The sequence below is a fragment of the Capra hircus genome, chromosome 8 (genome assembly GCF_001704415.2).
Source record: "Capra hircus breed San Clemente chromosome 8, ASM170441v1, whole genome shotgun sequence".
NCBI lineage: Eukaryota > Metazoa > Chordata > Mammalia > Artiodactyla > Bovidae > Capra > Capra hircus.
In genome coordinates, this window is record NC_030815.1 from 72,424,584 (window position 1) to 72,449,251 (window position 24,668).

The 24,668-nt window shown below is 42.5% G+C and overlaps 1 protein-coding gene across 1 annotated transcript in view; it reads left to right on the plus strand.

Annotated features, from left to right (window-relative positions):
• DOCK5 (dedicator of cytokinesis 5) overlaps nt 1-24,668 on the plus strand; it is a 274,029-nt gene that overhangs the window by 223,023 nt on the left and 26,338 nt on the right. The window contains exons 38-42 of the mRNA XM_018052344.1: nt 4,149-4,268; nt 8,636-8,725; nt 10,380-10,484; nt 19,564-19,705; nt 23,281-23,362. Of these exons, the coding sequence (XP_017907833.1) occupies nt 4,149-4,268; nt 8,636-8,725; nt 10,380-10,484; nt 19,564-19,705; nt 23,281-23,362 (539 nt within the window). The remainder of the gene's footprint in view (nt 1-4,148; nt 4,269-8,635; nt 8,726-10,379; nt 10,485-19,563; nt 19,706-23,280; nt 23,363-24,668) is intronic.

The following is a 24,668-nucleotide window of genomic DNA, read 5'->3' on the forward strand; positions in this document are numbered from 1 at the left end:
TTTAATTTCATGGCTGCAGTCACCAACTGCAGTGATTTTGGAGCCCCCAAAAATAATGTCTATCACTGTTTCCATTGTTTCCCCATCTATTTCCCATGAAGTGATGGGACCAGATGCCATGATCTTAGTTTTCTGAGTGTTGAGCTTTAAGCAACTTTTTCACTCTCCTCTTTTACTTTCATCAAGAGACTCTTTAGTTCTTCACTTTCTGCCATAAGGGTGGTGTCATCTGTATATCTGAGGTTATTGATATTTCTCCTGGTAATCTTGAGTCCAGCTTGTGCTTCATCCAGCCCAGCGTTTCTCATGATGTACTCTGCATATAAGTTAAATAAGCAGGGTGACAATATACAGCCTTGACGTACTCTTTTTCCAATTTTGGACCATGGAACCAGTCTGTTGTTCTATGTCCGGTTCTGTCACTTCTTGATTTAGTTATACATATATATATATATATACACACACACACACACACACGCACGCACACACATTTACACATATATACACACACACATTCTTTTTCGTATTCTTTTCCATTATGGTTTATCACAGGATATTAAATAGAACTCCCTGCACTCTGTAATAAGACCTTGTTGTTTTTCCATCCTATATACAATAGTTTTCATCTGCTAATCCCTAACTCCCAATACGTCCCTCCCCTACCCTTCTTCACCCTCAGCAGCCGCAAGCTTGTTCTCTCTGTGAGTCTGTTTCTATTTCATAGATATGTTCATTTGTGTCGTATTTTACATTCCACATATAAACGACAGCATATCGTATTTGTCTTTCTCTGACTGACTGACTTCACATAGCATGATAATCTCTAGGTTCATCCATGTTGCTGCAAATGGCATTATTTCATTCTTTTTATGGCTGAATAGTATTCCACTGTATATACATATCATATCATCTTGATTCATCAGTTGACATTTCCATGTCTTGGCTATTGTTTATGATGTTGCTGTGAACATAGGCGTAGGTATCATTTATTTAAAACTCCTTAGGAAGCAGAGCACACCTTTTAGGCTGCTAATACACTCTAATTATTTTTAAAAATGCACATCGATCCATATGTTTTTAAAAATATGTAAAACTGCAGAGAAGTGACTTGTAAATAAATGTAGAACTGTAGAAATACTTTCCTATTTACCTGTCTCACTGAGAAAGTATATTGTGCTGTGGATATAAACACATCTCTCCATTATCAATCTCAAATAATTATTTCCAGCTCTGACAGCTCCTCCAACTTCAGATTCTGTACAAACTGTTCTCTCAACATGAATCTCTGAATGACTAATAGACACCTTGAACTTAGCATGTCAGTAACACAAGCTGTTTCTTCCACTGTCCTCCTGGGTTCGTCCCTTCCTCTCCTTTCTCCCCATTTCACTAAAAGGCACCACCATCTAGTAAAAGGTACTGGTCATCATCTTTTACTCACATGTTCCCACATTCTCCACAAGCAAGAATCATGGACCCTTTGTCCAAAACTTGCCCTCACTTTATCCAGTTTTCTTTCTTTTTGAAAATGTTTGAATTTTATTTATCTATTTATTTTTGGCTGTGCTGGGTCTTCGTTGCTGCACAGGCTTTTCTCCGCTTGTGGCGCGCAGGGGCCACTCTGGTGGCCGTACACCGGCTTCTCTTTGCAGAGGCTCCTCTTGTTACGGAGCATGGGCTCTCGGGTGCACACTCTTCAGTAGTTGCGGCTCCCGGGCTCTAGAGCACGGGCTCAGTAGCTGGTGGCATATGGACCTGCTCTGAGCCAGGTGAGGTCTTCCTAGATCAGGGATGGAACCTGTGTCTCCTGAGTTGGCAGGTGGACTCCTTACCACTGAGCCAGCAGGGAAGCCATCTTTTCTTTTTAATTGAGAAAATTTATGTGACAGCCTTAAATCTCCAGGAATTATTTACCTACTAGTTGCAAGTTTATATCCGTAAACAGTCTTTCTGCTGTTCCCCACCTGCCAGCCCCTGGTAACCATCATTCTACTCTCTGTTTTTACAAGTCTAGATTTCTCTGATGCCATATATACATGAGATCATACAGTGTTTGTCTTTCTCTGATTTATTTCACTTTGTATGGTGCCCTTAAGGTCCATCCATGTTGTTGCAGATGGCAGGATTTCCTTCTTTTACATGGTGAAGTAATATTGCATTGTGTGTATAAACCACATTTGTATTCATTCATCCATTGATGGACACTTAAGTTGTACTGTGGCTCTCGTGAGCAATGCTGCTCTGAACACGGGGGTGCAGAGGTCTCTTCCACATTCCCCACCCTACCCATTTTTCTTTTTTTTATATATTCTTTTTTTTTTACTTTACAATACTGTATTGGTTTTGCCATACATTGACATGAATCCTCCACGAGTGTACATGAGTTCCCAATCCTGAACCCCCCATTTTTCTTTATCTCCATTGCTGCTATCCTGGTCCAAATTTCCATTTTTAGCCTCCTTCTACATCTCCCTGCCTCCAGTTTTGTCCCTAGCAATTAATTTTCTTACACAGTTTCAGTTTTGTTTTATACCTAAAGAATACATGTACATTGTTCTAAGGTTTGGAATTAAAAACTGACATCTTCTGCTTGACAGCTTGCCCCAGGTCAGCCATTCACAGTTCATATTCATGATTGGGGCACCAGAAATCTTACTGGATCAGAGGGGAAAGCTTTTGACTGTGGGGTGATCAGACACTCCAGGGTCTGTACTGCATTGTGGTTGTGGGGTCTTCTCTTGTGGCACAACACTTCTCTTGTGGATTATGGACTCTAGAGCACACAGGCTCGGTAGTTGCGGTGTGCAGACTTAGTTGTTCTGTGGTACGTGGGATCTTAGTTCTCCAACTAGAGATTGAACTGGCGTCCCTTACATTGGAAGGCAGATTCTTAAGCACTGGACCACCAGGGAAGTCCCAGTGACTGTAGATCTTTTCATTTTTGCTGCTCAGAAAGTTAAACTCTCCTATCCTGGTGTAAGGTGGCACGTGTGGATGCCACTTCTTCCCCTGTATAGTTACTCAATAAGGATATTGCTTATGAAGTACAGTTCAGTTTCATCATTGGTATGAGATCTCATCTTTATCATGTACTGAATCACTATATGGAGAGTCAAGGGAACCTCTTTCAAGATTTTATGTATTTTGCATGGGTGTCTGTTGGATAATGCACCAGAACCACACCGTTTTAATTATCAATTCTTTATAGCATGTTTTATGACCTGGTAGTTACTCTTTATTCCTCTTCTTTTTCAGAGTTTTCCACCTTATTCCTTTCTGTTTATCTTTGCATATGGACTTTGGAATCATGAAATTTAAAAATTAATTTAGGGAGAATTTCCATGATTATGAAATAGCACTTTCTTATCCAAAAGCCTGGTATGACTTTCCATTTGTTCAGATCTGCTTTTGTGCCTTCCCATGGTGTGTTAACATTTTCTGTGTAAATGTTATGTTAATCTCTAGATAGCTTCTCTTTCTAAGGTAATTATGATAAAATACATATAATGTAAAATTTACTATCCTATGCGTGTATAAGTACAGTTGAGTGGCATTAAGTACATTTGCATGATTGTGCCTGAATATCCAGTCATTTTGAATTGATTCTTATTGGTATCTTTTCTTCCCTTATCTTAATTATCTCTAAATTATTTCCAAATATGTTATTTTTTATCCCACTACTTAATTGTCTCATCAGTTGTGGTAGGTGTTTAGTAGGCACCTTTGTGAAGAGATTGATTATGAAGAATACAATTTCTGCTTTCACATGATAGTTTTTTTTTAACCCCCTTTTCTTCATTTTTATGCTTTGATATCTTTTTTTTTTACCTGGTTGTATGAATGGTGACCTCCAGCAAGACCACAGTCATGCTGGTTGGCAGCCTCGCCTCATTGCTGACCCTCATGGAATGCCTTCAGTATTTGTCCATCTGGCATGACACTTGTTTGTTTTGAAGCTGCTGTGTGCGTGTGTGTGTGTATATGCAATTTTTGTGTTTAGTGAATCATTGAAAACGTGGGTAAATCAGATATGTACAAATATTTCTGTGAAGGTTTTCGGTTGAATGTTTGCTTGCATTCATCCCCTTTAATTAATTAAATGAATGGTGCTGCACTCATCTCTGGTGTTGCCTTTGTGTGTTTTCCAGTGGTCCGACAAGCCCTGTGTGCCCCATTTGCTTCAGAGGGACAGTTACTACGTGTACACCCAGCAAGAGCTTAAAGAGAAGCTATATCAAGAAATCATATCATATTTTGACAAAGGCAAGGTCAGTGTTGGGGAGGGGGGTCAAAGGGGGAAATGACTGCCACGCTTACTATATTACAGTTCTGATCCTTACCAGCCTGAGTTAGTGCAGGGCCCACAGGTTAAGGGCACAGCTCCCAACAAGTCAGCCCAAACTTCAGATGCCAGATGCAAGTGTAAGAGTCCCCATGCCACCCACAAATCACATGGATGTTGGTTCTGGCAAGGCCAGTCCCCATTCTCAGACTGTCTACGTGCCTACCATAAGTCACCTCACTAGTATCAATTCCCATGTCTCCTGAGGGGTCCACTGTGAACTATAAAGATACTTCTATCACTGGGGAGATTCAAGAGTTTAGAAGCTCCCTCCCAGGAACTCAAGACAAAAACCAGACAAATTCTTTATTATGCAGCAGTGACCCCAAACTTACTCTTTACTATTCCCATGTATATCTTTGAATTCAAAGGGGGCTGGATATTTTTAATGGGGGAGAAAATGAGTAGATAAATTAAGGTAAGAAAGTGTGAGTCACTCAGTCATGTTTGACTCTTTGCAACCCCATGGGCTGAAGCTCTCCAGGCTCCTCTGTCCATGAAATTCTCCAGGCACGAATCCTGGAGTGGGTTGCCATTCCCTTCCCCAGGCAATCTTCTGACCAGAGGTTGAACCCCAGTCTCCTGAGTTGCAGGCAGATTCTTTGCCTCTGAGCCACCAGGGAAGCCCAAGGTAAGAAAGGCAATAAATAAGGATCACTTATGTGGAGGACACTTAACATAATGGAGAATACAGTGAACAGCCCAGAGACCCACTCTCATAGCCATAGTTGTACCTTTTAAATACTGCTGAAGGCCAAGAGCTGGTCCTGTCACTTATCAGTGCAGTCTTAAGATGTTGTTGGCTAACACCCGGGGCATTTTCCATCCCTAGGTCACTGCTTGCCTCACATCGTAGACTGCACGTAACAAGCAACTTAAATCCTACAAGGGAAAGTAAAATAAACATGTAAACAGGGCCACCAAGTCATGAAATCTCTGATCATCTGGAGAAAACATGTCCAGCTGGAAGCCTTTTAAATTTAAAATTGAAAAAGAAAAGAAAATGCTTAGGTAGTGGGGGAAGAAAATGCTACCAAAACAAAAAGGATTGCCAGATTTGACTCTTTTTAAGAGCCTGCTACTTTCAGCCACCACTGTTTTACCAGTGGAACCTGTTGATCAAAGAAATGGGTCAAATAAATATAATGATAAAATAACTACCACCCGTTTAGTGCAAGTTACTATTTTGGGTGATTTCCAGACTGTTTCTAATTTAATTCTTGCTCTAACCCTGTAATATCGATCCTATCTCTGTTTTACAGATAAAGAACTTGAGGTGCGCAGAACAAATGTATTTGCTCAGACTTTGTGGTCTCTGCACTCCTTTACTCTCTTAAAAATCACTGAAGAACCCCAAGAGCTTTTGTTCATGTGGGCTATGTCCATTAATGATTTTACTCTTTGAAATTAAAAAAAAAATTTAAATATTTTTTTCTTTTAACAACAATAATAAGCTTATATCCTGTTAATATAAATCATATCTGTTTATGAACAATGACCGTATTTTCCAAAAAAGTAAGTGATAGGACATTTTTGCAAATCTCTTTATCATCTGGCCCCATAGAAACAGCAGGATTCAAATATCCATCTTGACATCCAATCTGTTGTGACATCACACGTCCTGTAGCCACTGGGAAACTCCACTGTAGACTCATAAGAGAATGGGCATAGAAAAAAGACAAATAGGGACTTCCTGGTGGTCCAGTGGCTACAGGTGTAACCAGAGGCTACAGGTTTAGTCCTTGGTCAGGGAACTAAATCCCACACGCACAACTAAAGATTCTGCATGCCACAACTAAAACCCGATGCAGACAAATACATAAACATTTAAAAGAAAAGAAAGGCAAATAGTATTTGTATTAAGAACATGGTTTGACCTCATGGATCCCATGAAAGGGTCCTGGGGACTCCCAAAGACCAGGCAGGGACCACACTTTGAGAACCTCTCTGCTAGGCTGTCTTCCTATCTCTTCATAGCTTAGCATTTGGCGAGTAAGGAGTGAACTAGGCCCCATGGTACTGTAGACTGGCCTCCTGCATCAGTTCTAGCTGAACTGGAATGGTTTCCATTTGGCACATTTCAGAGCCTTTTTTTTTTTTTTTTTAAATTTTAAAATCTTTAATTCTTACATGCATTCCCAAACATGAACCCCCCCTCCCACCTCCCTCCCCATAACATCTCTGTGGGTAATCCCCATGCACCAGCCCCAAGCATGCTGTATCCTGCGTCAGACATAGACTGGCGATTCGATTCTTACATGATAGTATACATGTTAGAATGCCATTCGCCCAAATCATCCCACCCTCTCCCTCTCCCTCTGAGTCCAAAAGTCCGTTATACACATCTGTGTCTTTTTTCCTGTCTTGCATACAGGATCGTCATTGCCATCTTTCTAAATTCCATATATATGTGTTAGTATACTGTATTGGTGTTTTTCTTTCTGGCTTACTTCACTGTGTATAATCGGCTCCAGTTTCATCCATCTCATCAGAACTGATTCAAATGAATTCTTTTTAACGGCTGAGTAATACTCCATTGTGTATATGTACCACAGCTTTCTTATCCATTCATCTGCTGATGGACATCTAGGTTGTTTCCATGTCCTGGCTATTATAAACAGTGCTGCGATGAACATTGGGGTACACGTGTCTCTTTCAATTCTGGTTTCCTTGGTGTGTATGCCCAGAAGTGGGATTGCTGGGTCATACGGCAGTTCTATTTGCAATTTTTTAAGGAATCTCCACACTGTTCTCCATAGTGGCTGTACTAGTTTGCATTCCCACCAACAGTGTAGGAGGGTTCCCTTTTCTCCACACCCTCTCCAGCATTTATTGCTTGCAGATTTTTGGATCGCAGCCATTCTGACTGGTGTAAAGTGGTACCTCATTGTGGTTTTGATTTGCATTTCTCTAATAATGAGTGATGTTGAGCATCTTTTCCTGTGTTTGTTAGCCATCCGTATGTCTTCTTTGGAGAAATGTCTATTTAGTTCTTTGGCCCATTTTTTGATTGGGTCGTTAATTTTTCTGGAATTGAGCTGCATAAGTTGCTTGTATATTTTTGAGATTAGTTATTTGTCAGTTGCTTCATTTGCTATTATTTTCTCCCATTCAGAAGGCTGTCTTTTCACCTTGCTTATATTTTCCTTTGTTGTGCAGAAGCTTTTAATTTTAATTAGATCCCATTTGTTTATTTTTGCTTTTATTCAGAGCCTTTTGAGTGATCCAGGCCCAGAGATTTCAGAAGGGACAAATTTGGCAAATGATGACATTGGAAGATTTCGTTTTAAAGTGTTGTACAACTCTGTGTGAATTGCACATACAGTCCTTCAGCAGCCAGAAGCAATGGACCATAGTGCCTGGTTAAAACTGAAATAGGACATGTCCAGATGCTGTGTTATTAATAGTATCCAGCTGAGAGGCATTTTATGAAAAACCAAAGTGAACACAGGCTCATCAATCTGGGATACTAGCCTCAGATGCCGAGTATGTGCGTTTGGCTGTAACTTGCTTGGTCATAAGTGCTCTAAGGCAGGGGTCCCCAACCTGTGTGACCTAATACCTGATGATCTGAAGTGGAGCTGATGTAATAAATAATAGAAATAAAGTGCACAAGAAATGTAATGCACTTGAATAATCCCAAAACCAACCCCCTCCCCGATCCATGAAAAAATTGTCTTCCACAAAACCAGTTCCTGGTGCCAAAAAGGTTGGGGACCACTTTTCTAAGGCATTTCCTAAAGCTGTCTTTGACCAAGTAGGTAGTTTAGTTATAAATAGCAAATCAGTGCCCTGAATTGGAGAAGTAGTTTCCCAAATTCCACAAAACAGTACAGTCAGACTTTCATACCCCTGCCTCCTCCCAAACAGCCTAACTCAGAAGAAACACACACGCATACGCCCAGAACCAGAGCCCATGCCTGTTTCCCTTCCCCTCCAACAAGATTTCCATGCTCCCAAGACCTAAGCTTCAAAACTGGTTCCCCTCCGCTTTCAGTGGTCTTTAGTGCTTTGTTCTTTCAACTAAGCATTGCTTTTCGGGGGGACACATGGTGTTCTTGTTCTTGCAGACAGAATAGAAAATGCCCCCTGGCAGAGCAGCCAGGGTACAGTGGATTTATGATGTCAGAAACCAGGGTTGATCCTAGCAGTGAGGCACGTGGGGAATATCCACTGAAACTGAACCCACCTGACTCCTTAGTCATTGCCCAGTGACTCTGGAATGGCTTCTGCTGCTGGATCAATGACTGCTTTGTTCTCCACTTGTAACCCTCCTTTTCTTTTTTTCTGAAGATGTGGGAGAAGGCAATCAAGCTGAGCAAAGAGTTGGCGGAGACGTACGAGAGCAAAGTTTTTGACTATGAGGGCCTGGGCGACCTCCTGGTGAGTCTGAATCAGAAGATGTCTTTCCTCCTGCAGAGGAGCTGAGCATAGTGGTCATGAAAATGGTGTTATAAGTGTAAGAAAGTCAGCACAAATGATGTTTTCTATGAGGGAAAAAGTACACCTTGCATGGATTAAAAATGAAGAAAGATGAGATCTAAAAGCTATCATCAGTATTTCTCCAGAGTATCCCTAATAGGGCGCTCAGGACCCCTATCTGCAGCCCTCTCTACTGTGTGCCTTTTGCTGCTCTGTGGCCCCTTCATGTCCCTAATCGAGCTTCCCTTTCCCCTCTCGGTTACTCTGCCTTCCATGAGACTGTCCATGCTTCCGATGTCTTCTGACATCTGTTCATAGAGTTACTTGTCCTATAGTCCACATCCTCAGAGCTGTGAACCTTTTCCATGCCCAGTAGGAGGCCAACACAAAATGACACTGGGTCATTTTTAGTAGAAGGGTCACAAAAGGTCAGGCCACCCACTGTCATGTAAAAATCTGAGGACATAATTGTCACAATCATTGTGAAAAATATTTGTCACTGTATATGGTACCTGCTCCTGCCATCATGCAAAGAGTCACATAGGAATTTCAGAAACTAAATTAAGCTCAAGTGAGTAATGTTACATGTTAACTTTCTAAGAAAACATTGTGATAGAAACCTTTTACGGAGATAGTGTAGTAATACAGTCATGCTAACACCATTGTGTATGTGGCGGGGGTACCACTGTCTAAGTCCCCAGGTCTGGATGCCTATTTTGCTTCCTTTAAACCTGAAGCTTGGGACTTCCCTCCTGGTCCAGTGGTTAAGACTCCACACTTCCAGTGCAGGGAACACTGGTTCCATCCCTGGTCAGGGAGCTAAGATCCGACATGCCATATGGTATAGCCAAAAAAAATTATTTTTAAAGCTGACCATGTTCCCACTGGCCAGAAAGCCTCTCTCCAGGGGGAAAGTTAAGAATGACACCAGATATTGAAAAACAGAACATCATCACCACCTTCTGGGTACTTGTAGCTGAACCAAGGACTTAATTCTAAACCACCTGCGTGAACTGGAAGGTTCTCTCTTTCTTTCCTCCTGTGTCTCTGTTCCAATGTAACCACCCACCCGAATCCCAAAAAGGGCTTCTTAACCTTTTAGGGGTCCCGAACCCCTTTAAGCAACTGGTGAAAGCGAAAGCCTGCTTTGCCCACAGATGAAATGCACATACGTTTGTCCTTCTGCATATAACAGCAAGGAATCCCAGGGCTTCCCAGGTGGTAAAGAATCCACCTGCCATTGCAGGAGACATGATTTCGATGCCTGGGTTGGGAAGATCCCCTGGAGGAGTAAATGGCAACCCACTTCAGGATTCTTGCCTGGGAAATCCTATGGACAGAGAAGCCTGGCTGGCTATAGTCCATGGAGTCACAGAGTCGGACATGACTGAGCATCCAGCACAGGGATTTCCAGGCCCTCTTAGGCCCATAGACACAGGCCCAAAACCCTCGATCCAACAGAAGGATAAGTATTTGGCTCACAAGATGTTTTCCAAAAACCTTTCATTTCTTTGTGTTACATAGGAAACAACAAAGCAAAGAGCCTGAACTTTTTTTTTTCCCTCTGACGATGCCCTTGTAACCTCTCCATGAAATGTCTTGTTTTGTCTTCCAGAAAAAAAGAGCCTCATTTTATGAGAACATCATTAAGGCCATGAGGCCTCAGCCCGAGTACTTTGCTGTTGGCTACTACGGACAGGGCTTCCCTTCTTTCCTGCGGGTAAGACGCTCGAGGGTGGTCTCCCTGGCCATTGAGCCATGCAGTCGGAGGAGGGAAGGTCTTCATCTCTTTTCCAGATGGGTCTAGTGTGTTAGCAGCTGGAGCCCCGTGTTCTCACTGTGGGTGGTCAGGGAGGAAAACCACTTCCTGAGCGGCTGGTCTCTTCACCCCCGGCTGCCTTTGGTATTCTGGCAGCTCTCTTGCAAAATGACTTTTCCCAGGTGGAGTGAAAAAAGAAAAAACAGAACCATCTTCTCTGCTGGTCTGCCGCTGTGGGTCAGGCTGGGGGAAGGTGTGGATTGATGTATCTCATTGTTTATTTGATTTCCAGCCAGGGCTAGTTTGAAAACAAATATTCCCCAGGACAAGACTGTAAAAGTTGCACAAAAATCAAACCAGTTTTGTTGTAATAGTGAGAAGGACCATGTTTATCTTCCTTCTCAGAAATTTTTTATCACGCGATACTGATTTTACAATCTCAAAAACAAACCTAAAAAAAAGCTTCCTATTTTCTCCCACAGAAAAGAAGCCTCTTTTAGTGCTGAGCTATGTTTTAAATATATATTGGCCGTCTTCCTTCCCCTAATTTAAAAAGACAAAAAGTGGACAGGAAAATACATTGCTTACATTGTCTACTAAGGAAATAGTTCATTCATTCATTCAGTAGCTGTGTGGCAAGAGCCTACTGTGTGCCACTGCAGTATTTTTGCCTACAAAATCCCATGGACAGAGAAGCCTGATGAGCTACAGTTCACACGGTGGCGAGTAAGTCAGGCTCGACTTAGCGACTCAACACCACCACTGTGTGCCAGACATTAGAGACACAGTGCTGACGATAACCAGATGTGGTCCTTGCTCTCATGAATTTTACACCCTAATGGCTGAGTTAATTAAATAACCACATAAATGAATATAAAATTCAAACTGACCAAGACAGGTATACTGTACTAGGCAAGCTGGTTAAGCAAGTAGTATATACACAAGTCAAATAAAAACCTATGTTGGCATGAAAATGGTACGTGATTGTTTATAGCACCATTACTCATAATCACTAAAGATTAGATACAGCCCAGAAGTCCCTGAGCTGCTGAAGGGATCAACGAAGTGTGGGATAGCCATGCGGTAGAATACTGCTCAAGAAAGAAAAGGAGTAAGCTCCTGATACACACAACATGGGGATGAATCTCAGATGCATGGTGCTGAGTAAAAGCAGTTTGACCTTAAAACCAACATATTCTACGATTTTATTTATACAGCATTCTGCCTAAGTCAGTACTTTTTCTAGGGGTAGAAAACAGATCAGTGGTTATCTGGTAATTGGAGCCAGGGGGAAGTTTGACCTACAGAGAAACATAGGGAAGTTTTTGATGGTGATGAAACCGCTCTGTATCTTAACTGTAGTTGTGGTTATGTCTGTTACCACTGGCAGAATTTTACACTAAGCGGGTAGATTTTACTGTGTCGGTTATACCTAAATTTTTTTTAAGAGTCAGGAAAGACTTCCCAGAAAACTTCTGCTTCAGCTGTGATTTGAAAGATGAACTGGAAGTTAAGGAGGTAAAGGGGATGAGAAAAAGCATTCCAGGCAGAGGAAAGAGCAGGCAAGAGTGTGGCAGGCACTAGAAGTGACAGACCAGTGCTGTGGGAAGAGAGGGATTCAGAAGTGGGCAGGGGAGATGAGACAGGAAGCAGAGGAAGAGCGTGTCGGGCTTTGAGGTTCCATATCCTGTTTTGTCAGCATCCTGAGAGCAGTGGGGAGCCAGTGCCCATTTTTTTGTGTTGGCAAGGTCATCTGGCTTTGGTATAAAGAATGGATGGGACGTGCATATAGACCATGGCAGATACTCAGGGAAGAGATGACAGCCAGCCTTGGGAAATGGCTTTAGAGAGAAGTGGAAAGATGAGTGTGATGGAGACAAAGTAACAGTATTTGATGACTGATGGGTTAGGGTGAGAAAAAGAGGGATGTGGTAAGAACTATTCCTTGCTCTCTGGTCTGCGTAATTGGTGGGGCAGTGGAGCCGTCCACTAAGATAGCAATGCTGGGAAAGCACAGTTATGGAGGAGAGTGAATCCACTCATTGAATAAGTATTTATTGATCTTTTACTGTGGTGCTTGCTGTAATACAGGCCTGGGCAGTGCTCAGTAGTGTCAGACTCATTGCAACCCCGGGGACTGTAGCCTGCCAGGCTCCTCTGTCCATGGAATTCTGCAGGCAAGAATACTGGAGTGGGTTGCCATTCACTTCTCTTCGGAATCTTCCCAACCCAGGGGTGGAACCCAGGTCTCTTGCGTTGCAGGTGGATACTTTACCATCTGAGCCACAAGGGAAGCCCACAGGCCTGGGGGCCAAAACAAATCCAACTCCCTGAAATTGTAGAGCTTATATTCTGGAGGGACAGGTAAATAAAAAAATACTAAGGTGGGTAAGTAAAATATTGAGTATGTCTGATGGGCTAGAACAATGCCTCATACAGGGTGGACACTCAGCAAGTATTGTATAGAAAATATGTCAGGGGAAGTGAATAGAAAGACTGATGATGGGGGTGGAGTTGCAATCTTTTTTAAAAAATTATTGTTTGTGCTGGATCTTAGTTGCAGCATGCAGATTCTGCAGCAGATGGAATCTGGTTCACTGACCAGGGATGGAACCTGGGCCCTTCACTTTGGGAGTGCAGAATCTTAGCCACTGGACCACCAGGGAAGTCCCTAGAGTTGCAATTTTAAACAGAGTGAATAGGAAAGACTTCAGTAAGAAAGTGACTTTGGAATAAAACCATGAAAGAAGTGAGGGACTAAGCCAGACAGCTCTCATGAGGGGGCCAAACAGTGAGAACAGCAGGTTCATAAGCCATGAGGCTGGAGAAGCACGTGAAGAAAACAGGGCAGGCAGAGAACAGGGTCAGAGAGCTGTGGGTACCGCCTTGCAGAGGGGTTTTTGGCATCTTTTCAAGGTTGTAAAAGTTTGATTTTAGACATACTCCATGTGAGGTAGATTTGAAACATCCAAAAAAATTTGAGTGAACAATTTGATAATGTGGATCTGGAACGCAAAGGAAAGCTCCAGGCTGGATATAAAAGATGGTGGGTTATTTACGCATCATTAACACTAGTTGTGTATAAGGCAGACTAGGGAGTCAAGAGATATGTGAAGTAACAGGCAAATTTGGCCTTGGAGTACAGAATGAAGCAGGGCAAAGGCTAACAGAGTTTTGCCAAGAGAAAGCACTGGTCATAGCAAACACCCTCTTACAACACAAGAGAAGACTGTACACATGGACATAGCCAGATGGTCAACAGTGAAATCAGACTGATTATATTCTTTGCAACCAGAGATGGAGAAGCTCTATACAGTTAGCAAAAACAAGACTGGGAGCTGACTGTGGCTCAGATCACGAACTCCTTATTGCCAAATTCATACCTAAATTGAAGAAAGTTGGGAAAATCCCTAGACCATTCAGGTATGACCTAAATCAAATCCCTTACAATTATACAGTGGAAGTGACAAATAGATCCAAGGAATTAGATCTGATAGACAGAGTGCCTGAAGAACTATGGACAGAGGTTCATGACATCGTACAGGAGGCAGTGATCAAGACCATCCCCAAGAAAAAGAAATGCAAAAAGGCAAAATGGTTGTCTGAGGAGGCCTTACAAATAGTTGAGAAAAGAAGAGAAGCTAAAGGCAAAGAAGAAAAGAATAAACCTATTTGAATGCAGAGTTCCAAAGAAGAGCAAGGAGAGATAAGAAAGCCTTCCTCAGTGATCAATGCAAAAAAATAGAGGAAAACAATAGAATGGGAAAGACTAGAGATCTCTTCAAGAAAATTGGAGATACCAAGGGAACATTTCATGCAAAGATGGACACAGTAAAGAACAGAAATGGTATGGACCTAATAGAAGCAGAAGTTACTAAGAAGAGGTGGCAAGAATATACAGAAGAACTATACAAAAAAGATCGTCATGACCCAGATAACCATGATGGCGTGATCCCTCACCTAGAGCCAGACATCCTGGAATGCAGAGTCAACTGGGCTTTAGAAAGCATCACTACAAACAAAGCTAGTGGAGGTGATGAAATTCCAGTTGAGCTTTTTCAAATCCTGAAAGATGATGCTGTGAAAGTGCTGCATTCAATATGCCAGCAAATTTGGAAAACTCAGCAGTGGCCACAGGACTGGAAAAGGTCAGTTTTCATTCCAATCCCAAAGAAAGACAATGCCAAAGAATGCTCAGACTGCCACACAATTGCACTCATCTGACACACTAGCAAAGTAATTCTCAAAATTCTCCAAGCCAGGTTTGGTTCAGTATGTGAACCGTGAACTTCCAGATTTTCAAGCTGGTTTTAGAAAAGGCAGAGGAACCAGAGATCAAATTGTCAACGTCCGCTGGATCATCAAAAAAACAGAGTTCCAGAAAAACATCCACTTCTGCTTTATTGATTACGCCAACACCTTTGACTGTGTAAATCACAGTAAACTGTGGAAAATTCTTAAAGTGATGGGCATACCAGACCACCTAACCTGCCTCTTGAGAAATCTGTATGCAGGTCAAGAAGCAACCGTTAGAACCGTACATGGAACAACAGACTGGTTCCAAATCAGGAAAGGAGTATGTCAAGGCTATATATTGTCACCCTGCTTATTTAACTTATGTGCAAATTACATCATGCAAAATGCCAGGTTGGATGAAGCACAAGCTGGAATCAAGGTTGCTGGGAGAAATTTCAGTAACCTCAGGTATGCAGATGACACCACCCTTATGGCAGAATGTGAAGAGGAACTAAAGAGCCTCTTGATGAAAGTGTAAGAGTAGAGTGAAAAAGCTGGTTTAAAACTCAACATTCAGAAAACTATGATCATGGCATTCAGTCCCATCACTTCATGGCAAAGAGATGGGGAAACAATGAAAATAGTGGCAAACTTTATTTTTTTGGCCTCCGAAATCACTGCAGATGGTGACTGCAGCCATGAAAGTAAAAGACACTTGCTCCTTAGATGAATAGCTATGAACAGCCAAGACAGTCTATTAAAAAGCAGAGACATTACTTTGCTAACAAAGGTCCGTCTAGTCAGAGGCATGGTTTTTCCAGTTGTCATGGATGGATGTGAGAGTTGGACTATAAAGAAAGCTGAGCGCCCAAGAATTTCTGCTTTTGAACTGTGGTGTTGGAGAAGACTCTTGAAAGTCCCTTGGACTGCAAGGAGAGCCAACCAGTCCATCCTAAAGGAAATCAGTCCTGAATATTCATTGGAAGGACTGATGTTGAAGCTGAAACTCCAATACTTTGACCACCTGATACAAAGAACTGACTCACTGGAAAAGACCCTGATGGTGGGAAAGATTGAGGGCAGGAGGAGAAGCGGACAACAGGGGATGAGATGGTTGGATGGCATCACCAACTCAATGGACATGAGTTTGAGCAAGCTCTGGGAGTTGGTGATGGACAGGGAAGCCACATGTGCTGCAGTCCTTGGGGTTGCAAAAGTCAGACACGACTGAGCAGCTAAAGAGAGGGAAACAAGTAGGGGATCTGGGATGGAGCCTGGCAGTAGGTTCTGATCTTAAATTTGCTGTCGTTCTTGATGCTCTGGATAAGGGAATGGCTACCCAGTTCAGTGGCAACCCACTCCAATATTATTCGTGCTTCCCTGGTGGCTCAGCCGGTAATGTGGCCTGCAGTGTGGGAGATAGCATGTGATTCCTGGGTCAGGAAGATCTCCTGGAGAAGGAAATGGCTTGCCACTCCAGTATTCTTGCCTGGAGAATTCCATGGACAGTGGTGCCTGGTAGGCTACAATCCATGGAGGCCATAAAGAGTTGGACACAACTAAGTGACTAACACATGATAAGATATTGATAGCTAGTACACTTATTACATATGATTATTAGTTCACATAATAATGGTTATAAACTTAGTGGCAGCAGTGATTCAGTGAAAATAAGAAGTCTAGACTTTCAGGTTGAAAAAGTGAGTCTGAACCATCATCTGAGTACCTGTGATTTTGACCAGATCTTATAACCATTAAGTCTTGGTTTTCTGACCTGGACATTAGAAAAATAAGGTCCACATTGCAGGGCTGATTTGAGAATGAAATGAATATTAAATGGGAGTTCTTATAAACTGTATAGGAGTTTGTAGATGTTGTGTGTTGTTGATGTGTACTGAAAAATAGAGAATCCACATGAATGATGTAACCTGAGTGCCCTTCTGTGTTATGGAGTATTTCATCCAAACTCAGAACGTTTAAGTTTCTCCTCCTCTCCCCTGGCCCCCAGCAGAGGGGGGCCCATCTGTTTCTGTCACTGGCTTCTATCACTGGCGCCACTGTTCTTCCTTCCCTGAGGCTGTCATCTGAGAATTCTCATGCATTCCCCCGTCTCTTTGCTTTTTACCAAATACCACAGGCTCCAACACCAGATGCCTCAGCTTCTCTTTCTCACGTGGACTCCTGCTGCAGTTCCCTACAGCTGGACACGTTAGGCTGACAGCACTTCTTCCTTCATCACATTGCGCCTTCCTTCCAGAACCTCCAGCGAATTCCCAACCTTTGGACCATTGACCTGTCTTTCAAAGCCTTTCATATTCTAACACATCCAAACACCCTTCTTTTTTAAAAAATAGTTTATTTTTAGCTGTGCTGGATCTCTGTTGCTGCTCTCAAGCTTTCTCTAGTTGCAGTGGGTAGGGACTACTCTTCATTGCGGTGCGTGGGCTTCTTTGTGGCGACTTTGCTTATTATGGAGCACCAGCTCAGTAGTTGTGATGCACAGGCCTAGTTGCTCCGCGGCACTTGGGATCTTCCCGGACCAGGTCTTGAACCCATGTCCCCTGCCTAAGCAGGCGGATTCTTAGGCACTGAACCACCAGGAAGTCTCAAGAACAGTTCTCCTACCTGCTCTCAGTACTTTTTGCCTGGTTGTCCTCCCCTCTCCTTTTCTCATCTAACCCTATCTCTCCATCTCTACCCAGTCGAGTCCCGAGTATGCCTTAAACCCTCTCCTTCAGGCTGAGCACCTTTGTGCTGAGCTTCTGCTTCTCTGGTTTTCTCCACAGTTGTCATACCCTTAGTGTTTTCTTATATTCCAATCCCTAGCTCACCACAGTTCTGCCTGAATGATGAAATCTCATATTGCAACATCAGTCACGTAAATCTCTCCCAGCTTGGAAACATTTAATCATCAATTCCAAAAGACTGGGCAGTTTTCATGGCCCTCTGTGTTGGGCCTAGAGGTTTATTGCCTTCAGGATACTTAAATTACCAAAATTATTTCATTAACTTACTCGTTTACTTGTTCTCTGTGTCTTTCCACCAGAGCAGGGTCAGCATTTTACCCCTAGCATTTAGCAGATCTCATTTGCTCAATACATGCTTAGTGTATGGCTATACAAGTGATTTTTAAAACTTTTTCTCCTGATTTATTTTTTTTATTGAAATAGAGTTGCTTTTCAATGTTGTATTAGTTTCTGCTGTACAGCAAAGTGAATCAGCTATACGTATAAATATATCCCCTCTTGTTTAGTTTCTGTTCCCATATATATCATTGCAGAGTATTGAGTAGGGTTCCCTGTGCTATACAGTAGGTCATTATTAGTTATCTATCTTATATGTCAGTATGTCAGTCCAGACATGTATATGTCAGTCGCAATCTTCCAGCCCATCCTACTTCCCCTTCCCCCTTGGGTGTCCATATATTTGTTCTCTATGTCAGTGTCTGTATTTCTGCTCAGCAAATAGGTTCATCTGTACCATATGTTCCACATCTATGTATTAATATATGGTATTTGTTTCTCTGTTTCTGACTTACTTATACATACTCTGTATGACAGTCTCTAGGTCCATCCACTTCTCTATAGATGACCCAATTTTGTTCCTTTTTATGGCTGAGTAATGCCCCATTGTATATATGTACCACATCTTTGTCCATTCATCTGGACTAGTGATTTTTAAGAAACATTTTATAGGACAGTAGGGGCCCAGATTTTGGTTAAAAATGGATCACGTGTGGGGCTTACCCAGTGGCTCAGTGGTAAAGAATCTAACTGCATTGCAGAATGCGCAGGAGGTATGGGTTCAGTCCCTGGGTCGGGAATATCCCCTGAAGGAGGAAATGGCAACCTACTCCAGTGTTATTGCCTGGAATATTCCATAGACAGCAGAGCCTGATGGGTTACAGTCCACAGGGTTGCAAAGAGTCAGACACGACAGAGAGACTGAACACGCAGTACACCACAATACATGTATGCTTTAAATACTAAGCTAAGTGTTCATCTTTGTGACAATGAGAGGAGCAGGAACCATCAAAACAGTGACAGCTGAACTTGCAAGAGCCGTGAGGCAAATTTCTTCTGCGTCTGGGACCTCACAAATCTCTTTTCCAAAAAATCCAATTTTGTTAATTTTATTAAAGGGAAAAAAAGCTGCAGTTTGGAGTGGAAAGACTAGTGTTGAGAGCAGTTTTTGTCTGTGAGACCTTGATGTTGTCATCCACAGCCATCTCCAGGATTGGCTTGGGACTGGCTGTCGATTAATCCTGTTCTCTTTTCCCACCTAACCTGTTGATTGATCTTGTTTGCACTTTCAAGTTCTCTGAGGCAGGATCGCTCATGTCCTGATTCCCTAACTTACTGGGTCATGATGAGAAAGTAAGATCCAGTAAGTTAAGGAATGAGAAAGGAGCTTGCATCTCCGTGTATATGAATGCCCTTCATTCTTTCACTTTCTTGCCATGAGAAATACCAGCTAACCTAAGCAGCATGCCCAGTGACATCGTGAATTTCTGATAGGGTGCACACTCCTTAGCTCCTTGTGGATCAGTGTAGACCTTGCACACAAGTTATCATCCTAGGGCACCCTCTTGAGAAGCATTTTGACTTAACTCCCCAAATAAACTGTGAGCTCTTTCAGATATGATGGTTGCTGTGAGCACGTAGTAGGTGTTCAGTGGGAACATGGTGGTGAGGGAGGGGCTGCACTTAGCCTGGAGAGGACGATGACTTCCTTGAGACTTGAATCCCCAATTGCCCTTCACTGTTCATATTTAATGCTTCTCCCTGCTTGTCCTGACCTGCAGAACAAGATCTTCATCTACCGGGGGAAGGAATATGAAAGGCGAGAAGACTTCAGCCTGCGGCTGCTGACCCAGTTTCCCAATGCCGAGAAGATGAGCAGCACCACCCCCCCAGGGGATGATATTAAGTCTTCTCCCAAGCAGTGTATCCTTGTCTCGGACCACAGCTTAGGGGCTCTTCTTTTTTTTTTTTTTTAACATTTATTATTTACTAATTTCTTTGGCTCTGTCAGGTCTTGGCTGCAGTACATGAGATCTTTAGTTGGTGGCATGCAAACTCTTAGTTGTAGCATGTGGGATCTAGTTCCCCAAGCAGGGATCAAACCCAGTCCCTCTGCATTGGGAGTGTGGAGTCTTATCCACTGAACCACCAGGGAAGTCCCAGCCCAGAGCTCTGGAACCTGTTACAGCCCCAGCCCAGCCAGAGAAGGTGAGGGTTCAGTCCTGTGCCTGCATGCGGGTAGGTCCTGTCCTCAGACTCATTTAACCATCCTGACTCAGTGTCCCGTTCTGCATAAAAGCTTTGGGAACCTAATGTCCTTAGCTCAGGGCTATGAAGTAACTGAGAGAGAGAGATGAGAAGCAAATCTTGAGTATGGAAGGACATGTGTTATAGTCACAGGCAGAGCCCAGGGAGAATGTCGACTTCCTGTTCTGAATTCTGGATCTTGTATAAAGACACATAGCTCTCTTTTGGTAATGTATAATATCTTACTGAAAAAACAGTTACATGCATTTTAAAAATTAGAGATGTTATGGAATCGAACAGTAAAGGAAGTCTCCCACATACAAACAAGTTCCATTCCAAGAGTACATTTGCAAGTCTCATTTGTTCATAAGTCCAAAACGTTAGCCTAAGTACCCAGGTAACATAATCGGCCATACAGTACTGTATTGTTATATGTTTATAATACTTTTCATACAAATAATACATAAAAGACAAACACAAAAAGTTAAACAGTATTAATCTTAGTGCAGTAGCTTGAAAAGTACAGTAGTCCGGTACTACAGCTGCCATGCAGGGACCGGCGTCGAGTAAATAGGCAAGAAGAGCTACTGATTGGAGGAGGGAGATGGCAGAGATGGGAGAGCATCAGCAGTAGGAGAGGAGGGCAAGCTGCGATTTCACTCAGGCCTGATATTGACGGCATGGCATGCATACTCACCTCTTTGAAAGTTCACAACTTGAAGGTTCATATTTAGAGAACTTACTGTATTCTAAAAGAGGTCAGTAAGCCAGAGCAGGTGTGGAATGGTAGATAAATAAGAAAAAGCGCTCTGAAGCAACCTGCTTGGGTTCGAGTCTGAGCTCTGTCCCTTCCTGTGTAACTTTGGACAGCTCTGTTTCTCTGTGCCTCAGTTTTCTTATCAAGAGTCCCTGGCACATAATAAAATTTCAGTACATATTAATTATAGGTATAGAGTGGTCAGTTACTATAGAAAGATAGACACTAATAACGATAGAGCAGTTGACAGACATGTCTTTCAAAGGAGAGTGTAGTGGCCTATTAACACTTAGTAGATGCTTGGGAAAGAAAGGTTTCAGTTTGAGGGTTCAGGAAAATAATTGAGATGCCTCCTTGGTGTAGCAATGAAAAGAGGTCTTTATGGATTTGATGTAGAAACACGAGTCCTGGAGCTCATCCCAAAGTCATATCTGCATAGCCATCTGATTGTAACCAGTTGCTTAACTTCTCCAGGACTTGGTTTACTGAAGGGGTAACTCTGGCTTTTTAAAGAAGTTTCTTTAAGAATTTTAAGAGATGGGAATACCAGACCATCTAACCTGCCTCCTGAGAAATCTGTATGCAGGTCAAGAAGCAACAGTTAGAACCAGACGTGGAACAACAGACTGGTTCCAAATTGGGAATGGAGTACGTCAAGGCTGTATATTGTCACCCTGCTTATTTAACTTATGTGCAGAGAACATCATGAGAAATGCTGGGCTGGATGAAGTACAGGCTGGATTCAAGTTTGCTGGGAGAAATATCAATAACCTCAGATGTGCAGATGGCACCATACTTTGGCAGAAAGCAAAGAGGAACTAAAGAGCCTCTTGATGAAAGTGAAAGAGGAGAGTGAAAAAACTGGCTTGAAGCTTAGCATTCAGAAAACTAAGCATGGCATCTGGTCCAATCACTTCATGGCAAATAGATGGGGAAACAATGGAAACAGTGACAGACTTTTATTTTGGGGGGCTCCAAAATCACTGCAGATGGTGACTGCAGCCATGAAATTAAAAGATACTTGCTCCTTGGAAGAAAAGCTATGACCAGCCAAGACAGCATATTAAAAAGTAGAGACATTTCTTAGCCAACAAGGGTCCGTCTAGACAGAGCTATGGTTTTTCCAGTAGTCATAGATGAATGTGAGAGTTGGACTATAAAGAAAGCTGAGTGCCAAAGAATTGATGCTTTTGAACTGTGGTGTTGGAGAAAACTCTTGAGAGTCCCTTGGACTGCGAGGAGATCTAACTAGTCCATCCTAAAGGAAATTAGTGCTGAATATTCATTGGAAGGACTGATGCTGAAGCTGAAACTCCCAGTACTTTGGCCACCTGATGTGAAGAACTGATTCCTTGGAAAAGACCTTGATGCTAGGAAAGATTGAGGTTAGGAGGAGAAGGGAATGATAGAGTATGAGATGGTTGGATGGCATCACCAACTTGATGGACATGAGTTTGAGCAAGCTCTGGGAGTTGGTGATGGACAGGGAAGCCTGGCCTGCTGAGGTCCATGAGGTCACGAAGAGTTGGACATGACTGAGCAACTGAACTGAACTCTATTTTTTCGCAAATATTTAATAGCATTTCTGTGAAGATCAAGATAAAAAGATCATTTATGTGAAAATGCTGTGTAAGCTATAACATTGTAAAACATAGCCCAGTGGTTCTCAAATTGTGTTATATTTAAGAATCACTATGGAGAGATTCTGATTTACCAGCTGTGAATTCTAATTCTGCATTTTGAGTAAATCTCCAGGTGATTTTTGGTGTCAATGGAAGGCAGCCTTCATGTTGAGAAATATGGGGAGTCAGTGTTAGGTCTGGGGCTTCCCTGGTGGCTCAGTGATAAAGAACCCGCCTACCAATGCAAGAAACATGGGTTCAGTACTGTGCTGGGAAGATCCCCTAGAGGAGAAAATGGCAACCCACTCCAATATTCTTGTCTGGAGAGTTCCGTGGACAGAGGAGCCTGGAAGATTGCAGTCCATGGGGTTGAAAAGAGTTGGACACGACTGAGCAACTTAACAACAACAACAATATTAGGTCCAGACCCAGTGCCAGTTTCAAAACTATAGGTTTGGAAGCTTTGTTGGTAGAGCAGAAAAGTTCAAGTCTAAGGTTCAAGTGTAAGGTATCCAAAGATACAAGAAATTCCTATTGCCTGGGCTCTGGAGTCTGAATATTTCAGACGGATGCTTGTCCAAAAGAAAGTTAAAATAATTTCTAATCACCTATTTTGCTGAAATTGCATTAATGTCTGTTTTCCTCTGGCAAGGTTGTTTCACATGTGCCTGATAAAAAAGCGTTCTAGGATTATGACTTAACTAAGGCATTTCAGTAATACCTCATGGAACCTCATTTTTAGTGTGGTCCTGGCCTTTGCTTCAAAGGAGTGGTTGGTGTGGGTACTGTTTCCATTGGTAAAGCAAGAGGAAAAGGCAGTTCTTTTTGCAGTGACAGCTTCCTGGCTCTTTCTTCCTTAACGAGCTCCTCAGACTTGCAGTGCTTCACTGTCAAGCCAGTGATGAACCTTCCAGCCAACTACAAGGATAAACCAGTTCCGGAGCAGATCTTAAAGTAAGTGGGGTTTTTTGGTTTGGTATTTTAAACCATGTGTCTCACACACACACTTTATGTAGAAGTCTATCAAAACCAAATCCTTAAATTCATTACCGTTTGAAAGACCTTCTTTTGTCTTCATCCGTTTGCTCTACCGTAACAGAAGCCATAGACTGAGGAGGCTTATAAACCATAGGAATTTATTTCTCACAGTTTTGGTGTCTGGTAAGGGCCTACTTCCTGCTTCATATATGGTTCATTTTCTCAGTGTGTCTTCCTGTGCTGGAGTGAGGGGTAAGGGAGCTCTGTGTTTCTTCTTTTTTAATATGGGCACTAACCCCGTTCACAAGGGCTCCACCATCATGAGCTAATCACCACCCAAAGGCCCATGTCCTAACACCGTCCCATTGGACATTAAGATTAAAACATAGGGATGAGCAGGGGACCCAAATGTTCAGACCACAGCAAATGTCTGTTCCGTGTTTAGTATAAGGTAAGAGCTTGGTAACTCGTAGAATTGGGGGGTTTTATTTTTATTTTTTCAAGCAGAGGGTAGGAAATTAGGAAGTTCGCTCTTGAGCTCAGATCCCCTAGTTCATTTTTCCACCCAGAGGGATTCACTAGTCAGTAATGGCTGACCTCACCTTGCTTGGTGAGTTCCCCCATGACTGAAGGCCTCATCCCTTTTGTTAAGAAGCTAAAATGCTAGTTGGCTTGATGAAACTTAGAGAATTATACAAATGAGATCACAAACACTGCCATAAGTTCTTTTGCTTTTTATTTGTTTAACAGGTTTTTTTTTTTATTACTTTAAGTCTTTTAAAAAGTTTTATTATTTTATTTTTGGCTGTTCTGGGTCTTCTTTGCTCTGAGGGCTTTTCTCTAGTTCTCGTGAGTGAGGGCTACTCTCTAGGTGCAGTGTTTGGGCTTCTCATTGTGGTGGCTTCTTCTGTTACAAAACATGGGCTCCAGGGCCCACAGCTTTCAGTAGGTGCCATTCCTGGTTGGTGGAGTGCTGGCTCAGTACTTGTTTCACATGTGTTTGGTTGTTCCACACAGCATGTGGGATCTTCCCAGATCAGGGATGGAGCCTGTGTCTCCTGCATTCGTAGGTGGATTCTTTATCACTGAGCCACCAGGGAAGCCCATATGCCTTTTAAAATTGCGATAGATGCATCAGTAATTAAGATGTGCAATAAAATCAAGTTCTGTACCACCTCCAGCCTTCATCATGGAGACTATATCGGTGTTGAGATAATTTAACGGATAAGACTCAGTCCATGTGAAATGTGTCCCAGGTTTTGATGGAGGAGTGCTTATTGTA